The 17,552-nt window shown below is 42.8% G+C and overlaps 1 protein-coding gene across 2 annotated transcripts in view; it reads left to right on the top strand.

Annotated features, from left to right (window-relative positions):
• Window positions 1–17,552, top strand: part of khdrbs3 (KH domain containing, RNA binding, signal transduction associated 3) — a 123,135-nt gene that overhangs the window by 94,984 nt on the left and 10,599 nt on the right. Inside the window, exon 7 of one of the 2 annotated variants that reach the window (XM_058408774.1) lies at window positions 2,490–2,530. In XM_058408774.1, coding sequence (XP_058264757.1) covers window positions 2,490–2,530 — 41 coding nt within the window. Of the gene's footprint in view, window positions 1–2,489; window positions 2,573–17,552 lie in introns of both variants that reach the window. The other variant, XM_058408772.1, reaches the window with a different exon arrangement.

Genomic DNA, 17,552 nt, shown 5'->3' with positions numbered 1-17,552 from the left:
TCCATAAACTCAATACACTCCACACACTCCACTCACTCCACTCACTCCACTCACTCCATAAACTCAATACACTCCACACACTCCACACACTCCATAAACTCCACACACTCCATACACTCCATAAACTCAATACACTCCACACACTCCACTCACTCCACACACTCCATTCACTCCATAAACTCAATACACTCCACACACTCCATACACTCCATAAACTCAATACACTCCACACACTCCACTCACTCCACTTACTCCATAAACTCAATACACTCCACACACTCCATAAACTCAATACACTCCACACACTCCACTCACTCCACTTACTCCATAAACTCAATACACTCCACACACTCCATAAACTCAATACACTCCACACACTCCACACACTCCACTCACTCCATAAACTCAATACACTCCACACACTCCATAAACTCAATACACTCCACACACTCCATAAACTCAATACACTCCACACACTCCACTCACTCCACTCACTCCATAAACTCAATACACTCCACACACTCCATACACTGCACACACTCCACACACTCAATACACTCCACTCACTCCACACACTCCACTCACTCCACACACTCAATACACTCCACTCACTCCACACACTCAATACACTCCACTCACTCAATACACTCCACACACTCCACTCACTCCACACACTCCACACACTCAACACACTCAATACACTCCACTCACTCCACACACTCAATACACTCCACTCACTCCACACACTGAATACACTCCACTCACTCCACACACTCAATACACTCCACTCACTCCACACACTCAATTCACTCCACTCACTCCACACACTCAATACACTCCCCTCACTCCACACACTCCACTCACTCCATACACTCCACACACTCCACACACTCAGTACACTCCACTCACTCCACACACTCCACTCACTCCATACACTCCACACACTCAGTACACTCCACTCACTCCACACACTCCACTCACTCCATACACTCCACACACTCCACACACTCAATACGCTCCACTCACTCCACACACTCCACAAACTCAATACACTCCACACACTCCACAAACTCAATACACTCCACACGCTCCACACACTCCACGAACTCCATACACTCCACACACTCCACAAACTCAATAGACTCCACACGCTACACGCGCTCCACGCGTTCCACACATTCCACACACTCCACTCACTCCACACACTCCACAAACTCAATACACTACACACGCTCCACACACTCCACACGCTCCACACACTCCACTCGCTCCACACACTCCACTCAGTCCACACACTCCACAAACTCAATACAATCCACACGCTGCACACACTCCACACACTCCATAAACTCAATACACTCCACACGCTCCCTACGCTCCGCACGCTCCCTACGCTCCGCACGCTCCCTACGCTCCGCACGCTCCCTACGCTCCGCACGCTCCCTACGCTCCGCACGCTCCCTACGCTCCGCACGCTCCCTACGCTCCACACACTCCACACGCTCTTACGCCTTCCCGCTTCTCGTTTACACGCGCTTTACGCCCACACGCACTTTACGCTACACGCGCTTTACGCTTCACACGCCTTTACGCTCACACTTCCTTTGCGCTTCCAGACGCATTTTACGCCTGCGACGCTTTTACGCTCCAGACGCCTCTTTACGCTCAGACGCCTTTACGCCTTCCCGCTTCTCGTTTTCATACGCGCTTTACGCCCACACGCCTCTTTACGCTTCCACGCCTCTTGCGCCCAGACGCATTTACGCTTTCTGCGACGCCTTTACGCTTCAGACGCCTCTTTACGCCTGCAGACGCCTCTTTACGCTCCAGACGCGCTTTACGCTCAGACGCTTCCTTTACGCCTGCAGACGCCTTTTACGCTTCCAGACGCTTCCAGACGCTTTACGCCTGCGACGCGCTTTACGCCCGCAGACGCCTTTACGCTCAGACGCCTCTGCGCTCTGACGCCTTTTACGCTCCAGACGCCTTTGCGCTCCAGACGCTTCCCTTTACGCCCGCGACGCTTCCTTTACGCCTTTACGCTTCCACACGCGCTTCTACGCCCACACGCCTTTACGCCCACACGCTCCCTGCGCTCCACACGCACCCTACGCTCCACACGCTCCCTATGCTCCACAAGCTCCACACGCTCCCTGCGCTCCACACGCGCCCTATGCTCCACACGCTCCCTATGCTCCACAAGCTCCACACGCTCCCTGCGCTCCACACGCGCCCTACACTCCACATGCTCCCTGCGTTCCACATGCTCCACACGCGCCCTATGCTCCACATGCGCCCTACGCTCCACACGCGCCCTACGCTCCACACGCGCCCTATGCTCCACACGCTCCACACACTCCATACACTACACACACTCTATAAACTCAATACACTCCACACACTCCACACACTCAATACACAGCAGAGTGTTCTTGTGTGTATATTTATTTCATCTCTCTCTCTCTCTCTCTCTCTCTCTCTCTCTGTAGGAATACGATGATGGATACGGAACAGCCTACGATGACCAAGGGTACGACTCATACGACAACACTTACAGTAACCAAGGACAAAAGTAAGCATGTGTTTGTGTGTGTGTTTGTGTGTGTTTGTATGTGTGTGTGTGTGTAGACAGTGCTGGAAAAAAAACAGTAAAAAACAGTAGCTGTTTTTTTTTCCTCTGAAAGGCCCAAATGAAGAAAGGGCAGGTCCACTGAGAGAGTCTGAAGATGTTTGCACTCGTTTATTTCCTGCAGAGGTCAAGCAGAGAGAGTGGATTCAGTCATTTGGTCACTTCCTGCTCTCTCAATGCTTTTAAATAAAGTTTCTAATTCAAGCTCACTTATAGAGACGTTGAGTTTACTGAGAGCTTAGCTATGAGTCCAGTGTAATGAGCTTGATTAGAGCTCCATTTAGGACAACTGTATAAGATTTATAAAGACTTCAGGCTGTTTTTTTTCTTCACACATGCATATTTTGATATGAGCCAATTAGAAATCAGCTGATTTGCATTTAGCCACACCCACAACACATCTCAAAGTCTTGGAATGATTTTCATAAACACCACATTTCTCGTGTTTATGGATAACTGTGTTGATATCCAGCTTGATATCCGCTCTACAACTAGAGTCAATTTGATTTTGATAAAAAAGACCTTTTTTTTTGTAGATCTGTAGCACTGGATTTTCATCAGATTGAATCAAGCCTCTGAAATCAGCTGCAAAAACCTAAAAACGAAAAGGTGCTTGGACCCCTGATGATCGATGCTGATAGCTGTATTTTAGCCCTGGGTTATAAGCTGAAGTTTAGAGTTTAGTATAGAATTGTTTAGTAAGTAAGTTCTAAATCAGACATTTTAAAGGAAGTGTTCAGAATGTAACCTGTAGCCTGATGTACACTGTATTGCCAAAAGTTTTGGGACACCCCTCCAAATCATTGAGTTCAGGTGTTGTTTTCCAGGGATTGGGCTCGGCCCCTTAGTTCAGACCTTGTCGTCCAACATCAGTGCCTGACCTCACAAATGCGCTTCTAGAGGAACGGTCAAAAATTGAAAAATGAAGCACATCCTAAGCACTTTACTGAGCTGAGGAAGCTATAATGTTCAGAAGAATCTGTAGCTCAATAACTTGTTAAATCTGTTACGTGTTTAACATTTAATCTTTTGTATGAAGAGGTGTGCCGTACCGTTCTGTCATATCCCTTCATCCTGCCTCGTCCGTGTCTAACTGTGAACATGTTATGCTATTGCAGAGTGCTCTAGTTTTGCAGCTTAATGGACTAAAAGGCAGGCACGTGTAAAAGAAATGAGGGAATGCCTGGCCACTTTCTTCCTGCCGCTGGATGATTGTTTTCAGCCGCCGCTAGATTACAGTGTTGTGCCTGTAGTTGGGACTCTGAGCTTTGATAATGGGTTTGGAGTGCTAACACGGCTAAGTGTAGGCTCTCTTTCAGCAGACGGCGACAGCTCGGATTTATGTTTGTGTCGCGTCGTGGTGTCTGACTACATTTCTTCACTGATGTGTTTGTGGGGTCGGGGAGGTGCGAAGGGGTGTCGGTGCGCTCTAATGGTGAGCTTGAGGGAGGCAGCGGATGCTCGCAGCACTTAAGATGTCAGCCGTGGTGAGATGGTGGGAGAAAATGGGAAGAGGAGCGAGAGATAGAGGAATGTAGAGTACTGGTCATTTCACTGATGGGTGGCTGATGCATTTTTTTTCTGGTTGTGTGTCAAACTGATATGACTGCAGCAGTGTGGAGGAACGTGTTCTTCCCAAACACACACACACACACACACACACACACACACACACTACAGTATTTCTTTCTAGATATTTGAGGACCGACTGACGTTAGCCTTGTGCTTGTTTGGTTTCAAAGGCATTTGATATCTGAAAAAATATGACTGTGGTTGAATTGTTGCTTTGTGGTAGGGATGATGGGGAAGTTTTTTTTTTCTGATCTTATAACAACCTCCTCTTACCACATGTCCCTGCATCGTTAATGCAAAAATAATTTCATTTCAAGATTTACAACTACTTCAGATAGAAATGATTCATTATCATAATGTAAACCATGTGTCCATGATGTGTGTGTCATTATCATACAATCGTCTTTTTAATAATTAAGAGGTCTGAGTGGATTTTATTGGTTTTGGGTTCGATTATTGTTTATAAAACATTTATTACAGTATTTATAAGCACCTTATACACTATGCACTAATGCAGATAATTAACTGGTGCATTATAATTCAAATTTATATTGGTCACATATAATGTGAATCGGATTAAAAAATTGTAATAGGACTAAAAAAAATAAAACCGAATTAAAAAAATTAAAATAGGATATAATGTAATGAAATAAAATGAAATAGAAAAGGATACAAGTAAAATGAAATGAAATAAAATAAAATAAAAATTGGCTGTGTGAAGTGTAGTGTAGTGTAGTGTAGTGTATTGTAGTGTAGTGTAGTGTAGTGTAGTGTAGTGTCTACACTACTACTACACTACATTACATTACACTACACCACATTAAACTGGTGTAGTGTGTATTTTTCATATTGTAATCACTGGTGGTGTTTGATGTAGCTCTGAATGAAGCTCTGAATGTGTTCAGTCTCCCGGGTGTGGTGCACTCGGACTCGGCATGGTGCACTCGGACTCGGCATGGGGGCACTGGGACCTTAAAGTACAGTAGAACGGTGATGTAGATCTCTGCCTATGTGACATTATTTATTCTTTGCGGCAGAGTAAATAAAGTATTACTTGTTTGGAAAACAGCGCTATCTGTTTCTCTGGGTTTCTGAAACCATTGATCTTAAGGCAGGCTTTGTGAATAGAATTGCAGTCTCGAGGCAACAAGAGCAAGTGAATCAGGCTCTTACAAGAAAGACCAATAAAGCAGAAAAAAAAGAAGAAAAAAAGGCTGAAAACTACACGTTTGTCTTTGCACTCTGAATTTTCTCTGTATGATCTATGGTAAAGATATAACAGCTAGCACTGCAAACAAATTGTTTCAATATCAGCGTTGATCTCAGCTAGCTCCAGGGTAAAGAAACATTCAGAAGAATACATAAATAAAATTACTCTTACTTTTCAACAAGAGTCAATGCAGCTAAACCCTCTGAAGTGTCAGTTATCACCAGTGATAAGTACAACTGTCAAAAAGCTTGAACTTCAGAAGAACCTCAGAATAGTATGAGGTTCTTAATTATTTGTAGGTCATCTACTACACAAGGGAAGCAGGGAAGAGGGGGCTACACACGGAGAGGAAAATCTCATACTATTAGCAACCTTACCTCAGGAAGACAAGAGCGAAATATGTAAAAATAATATATAACTATACGCAAACCATAGCATTCTCTAACTATTCCCTCACTTCCAGTCATACACAATGATCAGTTCTCACACTCTTTATACATTATAGCTGGTCAATTCCCAGCAATTTCCACTCATCATAACTGGCAAATTACCAGTTACACTCCCTTTTCCATAGCAATACTGGCCAACTCTCATCATCTTCACTAGCATACATCATGACTAGCAAATTTCCAATTCCATCCAGTTCAGCCCTCCTCACACATCATTACTGATGAGTTCATATATTACTGCTGGCCGATTCGTACAGATTCCACTCCCTCTAAACTGTGTCATTGCCTCCGCTTCATATCAGCCTACTGGTCAGTTCCTTCTGTTCAGACCTAATTTTTGGAATATTTCCAATTCCCACCTATTGTCATTCTTTCATATGTCACTACTCACCCCCTCCACCACCACCATCAACTAATTCTACCGCCATTTATAAGCCGTGACTGACGTTCCTGGCCTCTTCATACATCCCTGCTGGTTAATTTCCAATTCCTGCCAAATCCACCACTTTTAAAAATCATGACTTGCAAATTCTCAATTTACACCCATTCATATGTCACTGCTGGAACAATTTCTAATTCCAATTTCCCTTTCTTACATCATTGCTGGTGGATTTCCACATTTTCATATGTCACTGCAGGTCAGTTCACAATTCTTCACAATTCACATGCCTTCACGTCACTACTGGCCTCAATTCCCACCCATTCATACATCACCCTTTGCCAGTTCCCATTTCTCACCCTTTATATGCAACACTGCTGGACAATCTCTAATTGTTGCCAATCATCCCCCACCTTACCCCACCTTTTCACATTTTCATCATACATCTTAACTGGCCAATTGCCAATTCCCAGCTCTCTAAAAATCAATACCATTTTTCCATCACTACTAATCATTTCCTGCCATTTCCCATTTCTGTCTAATTGCCATTCCTGCCCATTTTACACATCAATACTGGTCAACTTTACACATCCCACTAATTCCTGCCTCTTCAAATGTCATTTCTACCCAATCCCAGACTTTCACTGCTTTCTCACACCAGTGATAGATCATCTCTCAATTCCTGCCAGATCTCACTCCTTCCTATAATAATCAGTTTTCAGTTCCCACTAAATCCTTGCCCCCATTTGCATGTCATTATTGGCCATCACCTTATTCCCACCAGTTTACTCCTCTCATCCATGCAGTGTTTCTCTGAAGCCTTCAGAGATGTTTCTATTCTATGTGATCTAGCGCTCTCCATGCAACTGATCCAATAATGATACTGTTGTTAGGATTTAAATAAGCACAGCATGACCCGCATTAAAGTAAAGTATCATGATCTGAGGACTCAGTATGAACAAGATTTGGAAGATGAACCTCACTAACCAGATAGTATGAGGTTCCAGAAAGATTAAGAGGAGATACCGGAGCTTAGATTTGAATCTTTTCCGTGGTCACATGGAGTCCTGCACTTAGTCTTCACACTGACTAAATGTGGACATAGGAGGAGAGAACAGAGACAGAGAGAGAGAGAGAGAGAGAGAGAGAGAGAGGGAGGGGAAGAGGAGTACAAAGAGCCTTCACACAGAGGTGACAGTTGGAAAAAAAGCTTTGTCACCGGGACAATGTCGAGGCCAGGTACACATACACTTTCAGTCATTTTTCTTTCTCCAGCTCTCTCTCTCTCTCTCTCTCTCTCTCTCTCTCACTCTCTCTCTCTCTCTCTCTCTCTCTCTCTCTCTCTCTCTCTCTCTCTCTCTCTCTCTCTCTCACTCTCTCTCTCTCTCTCTCTCTCTCTCCAGGGAGGCAGCTGGTCACCTGGTTACAGTGACTGCACTGCTTTAGGACAGCAAGAGAATAACAAGCATATTTTAACAACTCTGTAGGTCTTTTGGGGAAGTCTGGGTCTAGGTCTTTAGTTATACTGAAAATAAAATATGGCTTCTGTTTTGTACAATGTATACGTTTTTTGCTCTGGATGTATAACTGGTCAGAATTGATGGCCTATTTCCCAGCTCTGTATTGAGTTTCATACTGAGAGCAATCCATTTTGACTATCACAGAGCCAACTTTAGAGAACTATCAATATTAATTTATTTAAATTAGCTACCTGGTAGGCTGGCTAGCAGTTTCCTGTGGCCTCGACAGTTAATTACAGAGATGACTAACCTGTGCATTCTAGATACTGATTGGTCAGAATCTACTGCAGCAGCTCTGTCATTATTTCCAGCTTTTAATCAAAACCGCAAGTTTAGATTAATACACTCTGACTTGAATGTTATCGCTATCTCCAGATATATCATTATCCCATCATAAATATGAGCTTAATTCATCAAAATGTCATAGCTTTCATGTATAAAAGATAACAGCCGTCTTGTCGAGTGTTCCTAAAGCAGGCTCTTTATGCTAGCTTCTGTGCCAGCCATTCTAATGTGAATGAAACTGAGGAGTGTCAACTCTTTTTTGAGTCCTGTTTTCAGACTAATTGGCTCATGGCTCTGTATGTGGTCTATATAAATATTTAAAAGAAAACATTTGTCCAAGAGAAGATTTGTGCTAGCTTTACTGCAGTTCTGGAGAATAAGCCATGTCAACACTGTGGGACAAATAGGGCAGAAATAAACCTGTAGCTTTGCAGGGCGATGGAAATTATTCACACTTCTGCTAGTGGCCTTTAAATTGTGTATTGACTTGAAGATGGAAAGGCACATGTTGCTCACTTAACCTTGGTATGAATGTAAGACCTTGATTTTCTTGCCTTTAAAGCAGGGCTGTCGAATTTTATCCACAGAGGGCCGGTGTGGTGCAGGTTTTCATTCCATTCGAGTAGGAGCCACACCTGGTTCCACCTGTTTAATCACCTGACCAAAGCTTTCAGTAGACTCAGGTATGGCTTCTGCTTGAGTGGAATGAAAACCTTCATCCACACTGACCTTTTGAGCATAAGATTTGTCAGCCTTGCTTTAAAGCTTATATTTACTTTAAAATGGCTTTTTGGATGTCACTTTTGTCTCCCTTTCAAAAGCCATCTAGCCACCACCGTCATATTTGAAGAATGATAAGGACTTTGTCAGCATAAGCCATCACGTTAAAGCACAAAATACAATTCCAGACATCTGTACTGTTTCAACAAAATTCTGATCTCTCTCTCTCTCTCTCTCTGTCCTGTAAAGCACACACTCTCTCTCTCCTCCATCAAACTCCACTCTATGTTAAAAACATTTAAACTTTTCCACACAAAGACCTTTATCTCCCTGTATTTATCCCTTTAAAACACAAAGACTTTCACAAAAAAAACTTTCTCATGCCTTGAAAATATATTCCCAATTCATTTTAAATAGCTCAGGTGTACACACTGATGGTGCATCTGCCAGGAGATGATTTGTAAAATATGATTTGGTGTTCATCTGCGAACTGCGTCTGGGACGTTACTAATTTCTCTTCTGCTGTTTAAATAGTATGTGAAATGGTCATGAAAATGCTGAAGAGTTAATGGTCAGTGTGGCAGGTGGGAGCATGGTTTAGCCAGAGTCTGCAGCAGGAGTTTGAGGGAATGAGCAAATTATTGTGGCACACCTGTTTCTTATTTCTGGCTTACTCCCTAAAGTCCCCGGCCAATCAGTTCCCAAAATTACTGTTTCAAAAGGGTAGGGAATAATTACCACATTTTATTCGCATGATTTTGTACCTTACACATGATCCTGAAGTCTCATACTGGACCTCAAGAAGAAGGCGCTCACAGGAAAGGCAGTGGAATAGATCTGAAGGTGCTGGATGGTAGCTTGGTCCACTGCCTGCTTGTCCACTATTTTGGCTAATATTTCCCGCTTTTGTTGTTGTCGTCCAGTGAGTGGTTGATGTTGTTGCTCCTGAATTTGGGTGAGAAACTGACCAATCAGGGCCTGTGGATTCCACATCCGTTCTCTTGAGTAGTTCCCCCGGATTTTGGCACTCAGGGTTAAACTGCATGTGAGCTTTTTATTGTTGCATAAAAAGAAAAATAAACAGAAAAAAAACAAGTTTTGTCTGCTCTCCAGTGGTGCTTAACGTTGTTGGTTGGCTAAAGCAGCTTCAACACACATGTTCTCAGCTCATTGTCCAGGAGAGAGGAAATATAGGGGCATGATGGCTTAGCACATTCGCTTCACGCCTTTAGGGATTCTATTCCCACCTCCTGCACTAGGTTTGCATTTACTCCCTGTGCTTCAGGGGTTTCCTCCAGGTATTCTGCTCTATTTTCTCAGTCCAAACACATGCTGTGTAGGCTGATTGGCATTTCTAAATTGATGGGTTGGGCAGGGTGTCCTCCACTTTGTGCCCCGAGACCCCTGGGATAGGCTCTGGGCTCTGAGTGACTCTCTATAGGATAAGGTGTATAGATGCAGATATAAATAAATAAATAGAAGCAGGTCTAATTTCCCCTTCACCTGCCACAATCAGTTACGAAGATAATATATGAATACATGAAGCTCTTTCGTGTCAGAATAGGTAGATAGAAATTTCAGAGTTTTACTATTTGATTAATAATTCTAAAAAATATTGGACTAAATGTCTTTTCCACAGTTAACACACAGTTCAGTGTTTCTTTAGGCTATAAAGTTGATTATGAAAATAAATAAACCAGAGCAATGACATGCAAAATAATACGCCTGTGTACATTACTACAGTGGTTGTTTTTAAAACACACTCATATGGATGATCTGATGGCTTAAAATGTTTATTCTGGAACTGAGCTCGTGTAGCATGGAGGTTCCTGTCCATCAACAGAGCTGTCCTTATAACTTAATGACCTTCCTCTGAAGGAGGATGTGATGTCTGCAGCAATATCTGGGAGGTTTTTCCACCATGTTCAGTGTTTGGAAACTTTGAGCTGCTGCTATGCACCACTGATCTGATTCTCAACTAGCTGAGAGGTTCAGGATAGCGGAGTCTTGTGCAGTGGACTGTAATCTAATCTGAAATATTTTCTTTGCCATCTGTTTTGCTGTTTTATTTTCCTGACTAAATTAGTTCACAAATTTATACAACACACACACACACACCCTGCTATGTCATGTGATGGCACTTAAACTGAAACAATTGTGATACGATCTTTTCCCCTGTTACTTTAAAACTTTCCCATTGTTAAAGCCAACCTTTAATGAGAGATAAGAATGACATTATCTGCCGAGAGACACATTTGTCTTAGTCGAAATGTGATCTGACGCTGAGAGAAAAAGGAAGTCCCTACATTCCTCTGTTCCTATAAAAGACACTTCTGTTTCTTCACAAGTCAAAATCTCACAATTTGGACCCATATGATTCTCGGGTCGTCTCGTCTGGCACGTTCCTCTCTCACTGACTGTCCTGTGGCCCAGTTTTATTATTATTTTTTTTCAAGAGTTTCCCCTCCATCTCACACACTGTGATATTTTTAATGTGTTTCATCTAAATTCCCCTGCTTTCCTGCTCTCTTTCTGTCGAGACATCTCTGCTGAGGCTGTGTTAGCGTGATGAGAGCTCTCTCTCTCACCTTGTTAAATTACATTCTAGCTCCATCCTGCAAATGAGAACACTAAAGAGACTTCGCACATCACTTCGCTTTCTTCCCACCTCTCTCTCTATCTCTCTCTCTCTCTCTCTCTCTCTCTCTCTATCTCTCTCTCTCTCTACCTCTTTTGCTCACTCACATACTGTCTCCTCTCTGTCTGACTCTCTGTACCATTTCTTTCTTTCTTTCTTTCTTTCTTTCTTTCTTTCTTTCTTTCTTTCTTTCTTTCTTTCTTTCTTTCTTTCTTTCTTTCTTTCTTTCTTGTCTATTATCATATCTCTCATTCCCTATTCATTTAAATCAGGGATAAAATAAGGCTACAGCTGCAGAGAAGATTTAGTGGTACTGCTTACCCAGGTAGCATATATAAAGAAAACGGCAGTGGGACTAAAACAGAACCATGTGGAACACAGCTTAGATCTACAAATTGATAATCAGTCATATAAAACTAAGGTCAATCAAAACCAATGCATCATGGCTGACCATGTGCTCTGACCCCAACCCTTGAAGGATGGGATATGTGAAGAAAAAAATTTCTCTGTGCCATTATGTATATGTGACAAATAAACAACTTAACTTCACAACCCTGATCAGAGGCTAGTAGCAGGTCATTTACCACTTTAACCAGCACTGTCTAAGTGCTGTGATGAAGCCTAAACCCTGACTGAAACATTTTATGAATGTTATTCCTATGTAGGTCTATATTGTGGTTATTTATCAAATCGTCTGGCTTTAAATGAACTTTCTAGGCTTTATAGATACTTGGAGCAGTATTGAAGGCAAAGTAGGCCTGGTATGATGGTATGCTGGTATGATAGTGTCCATCCAACTGAGGAAGGATGGTGCTGCTCTCATTTCTTGCAGCATAGCTCATAGTCTTACATTAGCCCTACATAACCAATCGCAATCCAGAGCCAAGGCCAGGGAGCAGACAAGCAGGATTGGTTAGAGTGGCAGAGATGGGTACTACAGTCTGATTGGTTAGAGTGCAGATTAGTTGGGGGTGGGTCTGCAGTTTAACTGGTTACAGTGAAACCTTGACTGGTAACTGTAGTTACTCTGGTTTTTTGTGGTGGGTGTTATGGCTGAACTGGGTACAGTGGTCTAAGGAAGTTCCAGAGTCTCAGATTTGGATTAGTTGCAGCAATATGTATATCATTTATGTTAAACTACACCTAATTAGGATATACACTGTGTGTGTGTGTGTGTGTGTGTGTGTGTGTGTGTGTGTGACTTTATACAAGCTCTCTGAGACTCCTGACTGAGTCTCAACTTGGCTCAAGGAAAGAGTGGCTGGAGTTATGGGCAGAGCACACACCTAAACGCACCGAGCACCTGGGGAGTCATTCGTGATCCACACACACACACACACACACACAACCATATGCACAAGCATATACACACTCACCTAAACCATCTGCTTAATCACACCGTTCCGACACACACAGGCACAAAAGATCAGCTCTGCTTCACAAACACAGCAGTGGCAGAGCAAGAGTGTGTGTATAGAGAAAGTAGGTCTCTCTGGTAATGTGATGCTAGGCTAGCAGAGGTTAGCTCAGAGGTAAGCACTCCGGAGCTTGTGTTTGTTTTATCATGTCCTGGAGGAGGGCTCTGACAGATTGCTCCTCTGCAGGAGATGTCTGGCCACAGCAGCAGGTGTGTGTTATAGAGAGAGACATGCAAGCTGGCGTTTCAGCACTTCAGCACATCTCTCTCTGTTCTCTTGTGAAAGTGTTATTCTTATAAACATTCATTTGTGTTGGAATTTATTCTCCTCTTACTTCTGTCACTCCAGAGACTGAAAACTGTTGATGAGTCTGGATTTTGTGTCTCTGCCGTTCAGAGCCGGGATAATTTCAGCCTCAGTACAGAATCTAACATGATTTCTGTCTACATCTTTTATTTTTTGTCCTCCTCAAAGAATTTATATATAAATAGACAGAAAAATGAAGCCGAGTTACTGTGTGGTTACTGTGTCTCGGGAAAATAACAAGCATTGAATGAACTCTAGTAGAAATCTCAAATGTTGCTAATATTCATGCTGCTTCATGAATAGTCTAGCTGTAATTATCACATGAATCACATTTCAGCACTTAAAATATCACTTGATCCAGCGCTATTTATTATTTTATATCCTTCTCCAACTGTTTGTTGTGTACACAACTTTAAAGGGATGAAATTAACAATGACTTAACACTGTCTTATGTTAAATTAGCCTCAAAGGATGTTCATTCGGTTTATTTGTAGCTGTCTGGCATTGGTACAGAACTTAATCCTGTTCCTCACTCGAGTTGATATCATGCAGGAAAAATTGCACTTATGGTCTGAATCATGTATAAGTGAGACACGCCTCTGTTTTAGATGAACTCCGCCCTCAATGTGTGTGTCGGTGTGTGTGTGTGTGTGTGTATGTGTGTAGCCCTCATTTAATGTCTGAGGTCTGAATACCAACATATGATTTCAGTATTAACAAAAATCTCACATCTGTTCAGTCCTGCGTTTGATGAGACACAAAAACAACCTTCACGCTCATCTTCTCTTCTTCTGCTCTCTTTGAAGTAAGGATTGCAATTATCACTCCAACAGACTATAAAACATACATCACTGGAGACTGAGATGGAGGTAGTGGTGGAGGTGGAGGGAGAGATGGAGGGAGAAATGGAGGTAGAGATGAAGGTGGAGGTGGAGAGAGAGACAGAGATAGAGATGAGCTAGAGATGGAGTGAGGGATGGAGGTAGAGATGGCAGTGGTGGAAGAGATGGAAGTAGAGGTGGAGATGGAGGTGAAGTTGGAGGTAGATATTGAAGTGGAGGTGGAGATGGAGTTTGGGTGAGAGATGGAGGTAGAGATGAAGGTAGAGGTGGAGATAGAGGAGGAGTTGAAGTTGAAGAGGTGGAGGTGGAGTGAAGGATGGAGGTAGAGATGAAGGTAGAGATGGCAGTGGTGGGAGAGATGGAAGTAGAGGTGGAGATGGAGGTGGAGGTGAATGTAGAGGTGGTGATGGAGGTAGAGTTGGAGACAGAGGTAGAGGTAGAGATGGAGGTGGAGACAGAGGAAGAGGTGGAGATGGAGCTCGGGTGAAAGATGGAGGTAGATATGAAGGTGGAGACGAGAGGTGGAGATGAAGGAGGAGTTGAAGTAGGAGAGATGGAGGTGGAGATGGATTTCAGTATTAACTCTGAATCTCATATCAGTCTGGATCAGCACTTCACTATGAACACACACACACACACACACACACATATGAAGACAGTAACTCATGTGATCTCAGTGTAAACACACCTACAGTCTCATTAGATTAGACCCAGAGTTAAAGCGTGTGATGGAGATGGATGTACTTGAGAGGAACACATCTGAAATTCTCTTCACTAATCACTTTATCTTCATATTTACTTTTAATGACGTGATAATTCCTGGAGTAATTCCTACAGCTGTTGTATTGATGGTGTTTGTGAGCAGCATGAGATCATCAAATCACAGGTTTTAACAGAATAACGTGCGAGTCTTTCTCTCGTGTTGTCGTCTTTCTCTTGTTATTTAATGCTCTTACCGACATAGCAGGAGGATCTGATCTGATTTGTGTGAGGAATGTTTCAGGCCGTTGCTCTTCAGCTTCACTGCTTCAATTGATTTTGTAGCACCCGAGTAATTGATTTGAATTGAATTCAGTCAAATTCAATTCAATACAATTGAATGAAACAGAATTGTTTCAGATCGTTCCAGGTGGTATAAATCATCTCGTCGATGAAGGAGGGAAGCCAGAGAGAGAGAGAGAGAGAGAGAGAGAGAGAGAGAGAGAGAATCTGGAGATAGTTAAGTTTATTTAAGGATCCGGTTCAGTTTCAGTCTGCAGCTGTTTCACCTTCAGAATGTTCAAATGATCAAATCAAGTCTTTATGGATTAGCTGTTGCTATAGAAACCATAGCATATTAGAGCTGTTCAACACCTTTTGACCAATCAGAAGCCAGGATTTAACAGCATTTATGGTGTAAAAAGGGTTACTGATATTTCGGAAAAGTGGATTTTTCTACATTTGGACCTTGTCATGGACGACAAAAGAGACGAGTAGAAAGAACAGCGTCGTTGAAATTCTCTTTGTTCATGCTGCATGTCTGTTTATCGCCCCTCATCCTCCTACGCCTAACTCTTGCCGAAATTCTTACAGATGTATTATTAATGTTGTTTATAAGCATTAAAAGGTCATTAGCCACTGCTAATTGAGTTCTGACTGGAGGCAAAAATCTCACATCTGTTCAGTTTGGTACCTCCTGCGTTTGATGAGACACAAAAACAACCTTCGCGCGCGTCTTCTCTTCTTCTGCTCTCTTTGATGTAAGGATCGCAATTATCACTCCAACAGACTACAGATCATACACCACCAGTTTAAAAGTTAATGAAAAGCAAACATTTGTTCTGGAGTTGTGCTGTTTAATAAACTTCAAGTCCAGGTGAATGGAGATGGAGGTGGAGATGGAGGGAGAAATGGAGATAAGGGTGGAAGTGAAGACGGCGGTAAAGATGGAGGTGGAGGTAGAGGTGGAGGTGAAAATGGAGGTAGAGATGGAGGTGGGGTAGAGATTGAGATAGAGGAAGAGACAGATAGAAGAAAGAGGTAGAGATGGAGGTGGAGGTGAAGGTGAAGATGGAGGTAGAAATGGAGATGGAGGTGGAGGTAGAGATGGAGGTGGAGGTAGAGACAGATAGAAGATAGAGGTAGAGATGGAGGTGGGAATAGAGGTGGAGTTAGAGAATGAGATGGAGGTGGAGGTAGAGATGGAGGTGGAGGTAGAGACAGATAGAAGAGGTGGAGGTGAAGGTGGAGGGAGAGATGGAAGTGGAGATGGAGGAGGTGGGAGAGATGGAGGTGGTGGAAGAGATGGAGGTAGGGATATACAGTATGTAATGGAGGTGGAGGTGGAAATGTAGGTGGAAGTAGAGATGATGAAGAAGGTGGAGATGGAGGTGGAGATGCAGGTGGAAGCACAGATGATGATGAAGGTGGAGGTGGAGATCAAGGTGGAGGTAGAGATGGAGGTGGAGATAGAAGTGAAGATGGAGGTGGAGGTGTTTGATTCAGACTGTTTTGTTGAGTTAGGATCTCAGATGGGGTTTGATGTTTGCTAAATGTTCTTATGTTCATGTTGTCAGTTTATTCTGTTCTGGATTTAAATCCACTCTGAGTGAAGCAGGTGTTGAGAGACCAGCGTTAGAGTGAAGACCCTAAAGAACTGAATGAAAAGTCTTACATGTCTCGAGACCGAGGCATGATCAAGTCTAAGTGAAAGCACGACTGAGTCAAGGTCGAAGCAGAAAGAAGCTTTAAATCCTTTTCAAGGCCAAATCTTTACTTCCTGTCAGATTTTGTGTAAAGAAAAAACAACATGAAGATTATTTGAACAAACTCTCAGAGAGACTAATGCAGACGAAATAAAGAAAACATCTCGAGATCTACAGCATTAGAAACTAAACAGTGTAGGATTTCTGGTTAAACATAAAGAAATACATTTAGTTGAAAGTCTTATCTGAAATATTGTTTCAGACTGCAGTTAAATTCTGGGCTCTGATTGGACAGAAGCTGTTGATTAATTCTCAGTAACAGCAGCGCAGGTTTACATGAATGCACTCGATATTGTTACTATAGCAACAGAGTGACGTGTTCAGTAGATTCTCCACTTAAACATGTGTGATGTTTGTTTAATATCTTGAGGAGTTCCTTCACTAACATATACATTATATTTCCAAAAGTATTGGGACAGATCACCCTCCAGATCACTGAGTTCAGGTGTTGTTTTTCAGGGGTTGGACTCGGCCCCTTAGTTCCAGTGAAAGGAACTCTTAATGCTTCAGCTTCATACCAAGACATTTTGGACAATTTCGTGCTCTTTGTGTGAACAGTTTGGGGATGACCCCTTCCTGTTCCAACATGACTGCACACCAGTGACCAAAGCAAGGTCCATAAAGACATGGATGAGTGAGTTTGGTGTGGAGGAACTTGACAGGCCTGCACAGAGTCCTGACCTCAACCCCACAGAACACCTTTGGGACATCTGTCTTCACATGCACATGAATGTAATATGGAGTTGTCCTGCCCTTTGCAGCTATAACAGCTTCAACTCTTCTGGGAAGGCTTTCCACAAGGTTTAGGAGTGTGTTTATGGGAATTTTTGACCATTCCTC

This window comes from Hemibagrus wyckioides, linkage group LG14, assembly GCF_019097595.1.
Source record: "Hemibagrus wyckioides isolate EC202008001 linkage group LG14, SWU_Hwy_1.0, whole genome shotgun sequence".
Lineage (NCBI taxonomy): Eukaryota > Metazoa > Chordata > Actinopteri > Siluriformes > Bagridae > Hemibagrus > Hemibagrus wyckioides.
This window is presented reverse-complemented; position numbering and strand designations above follow the sequence as displayed.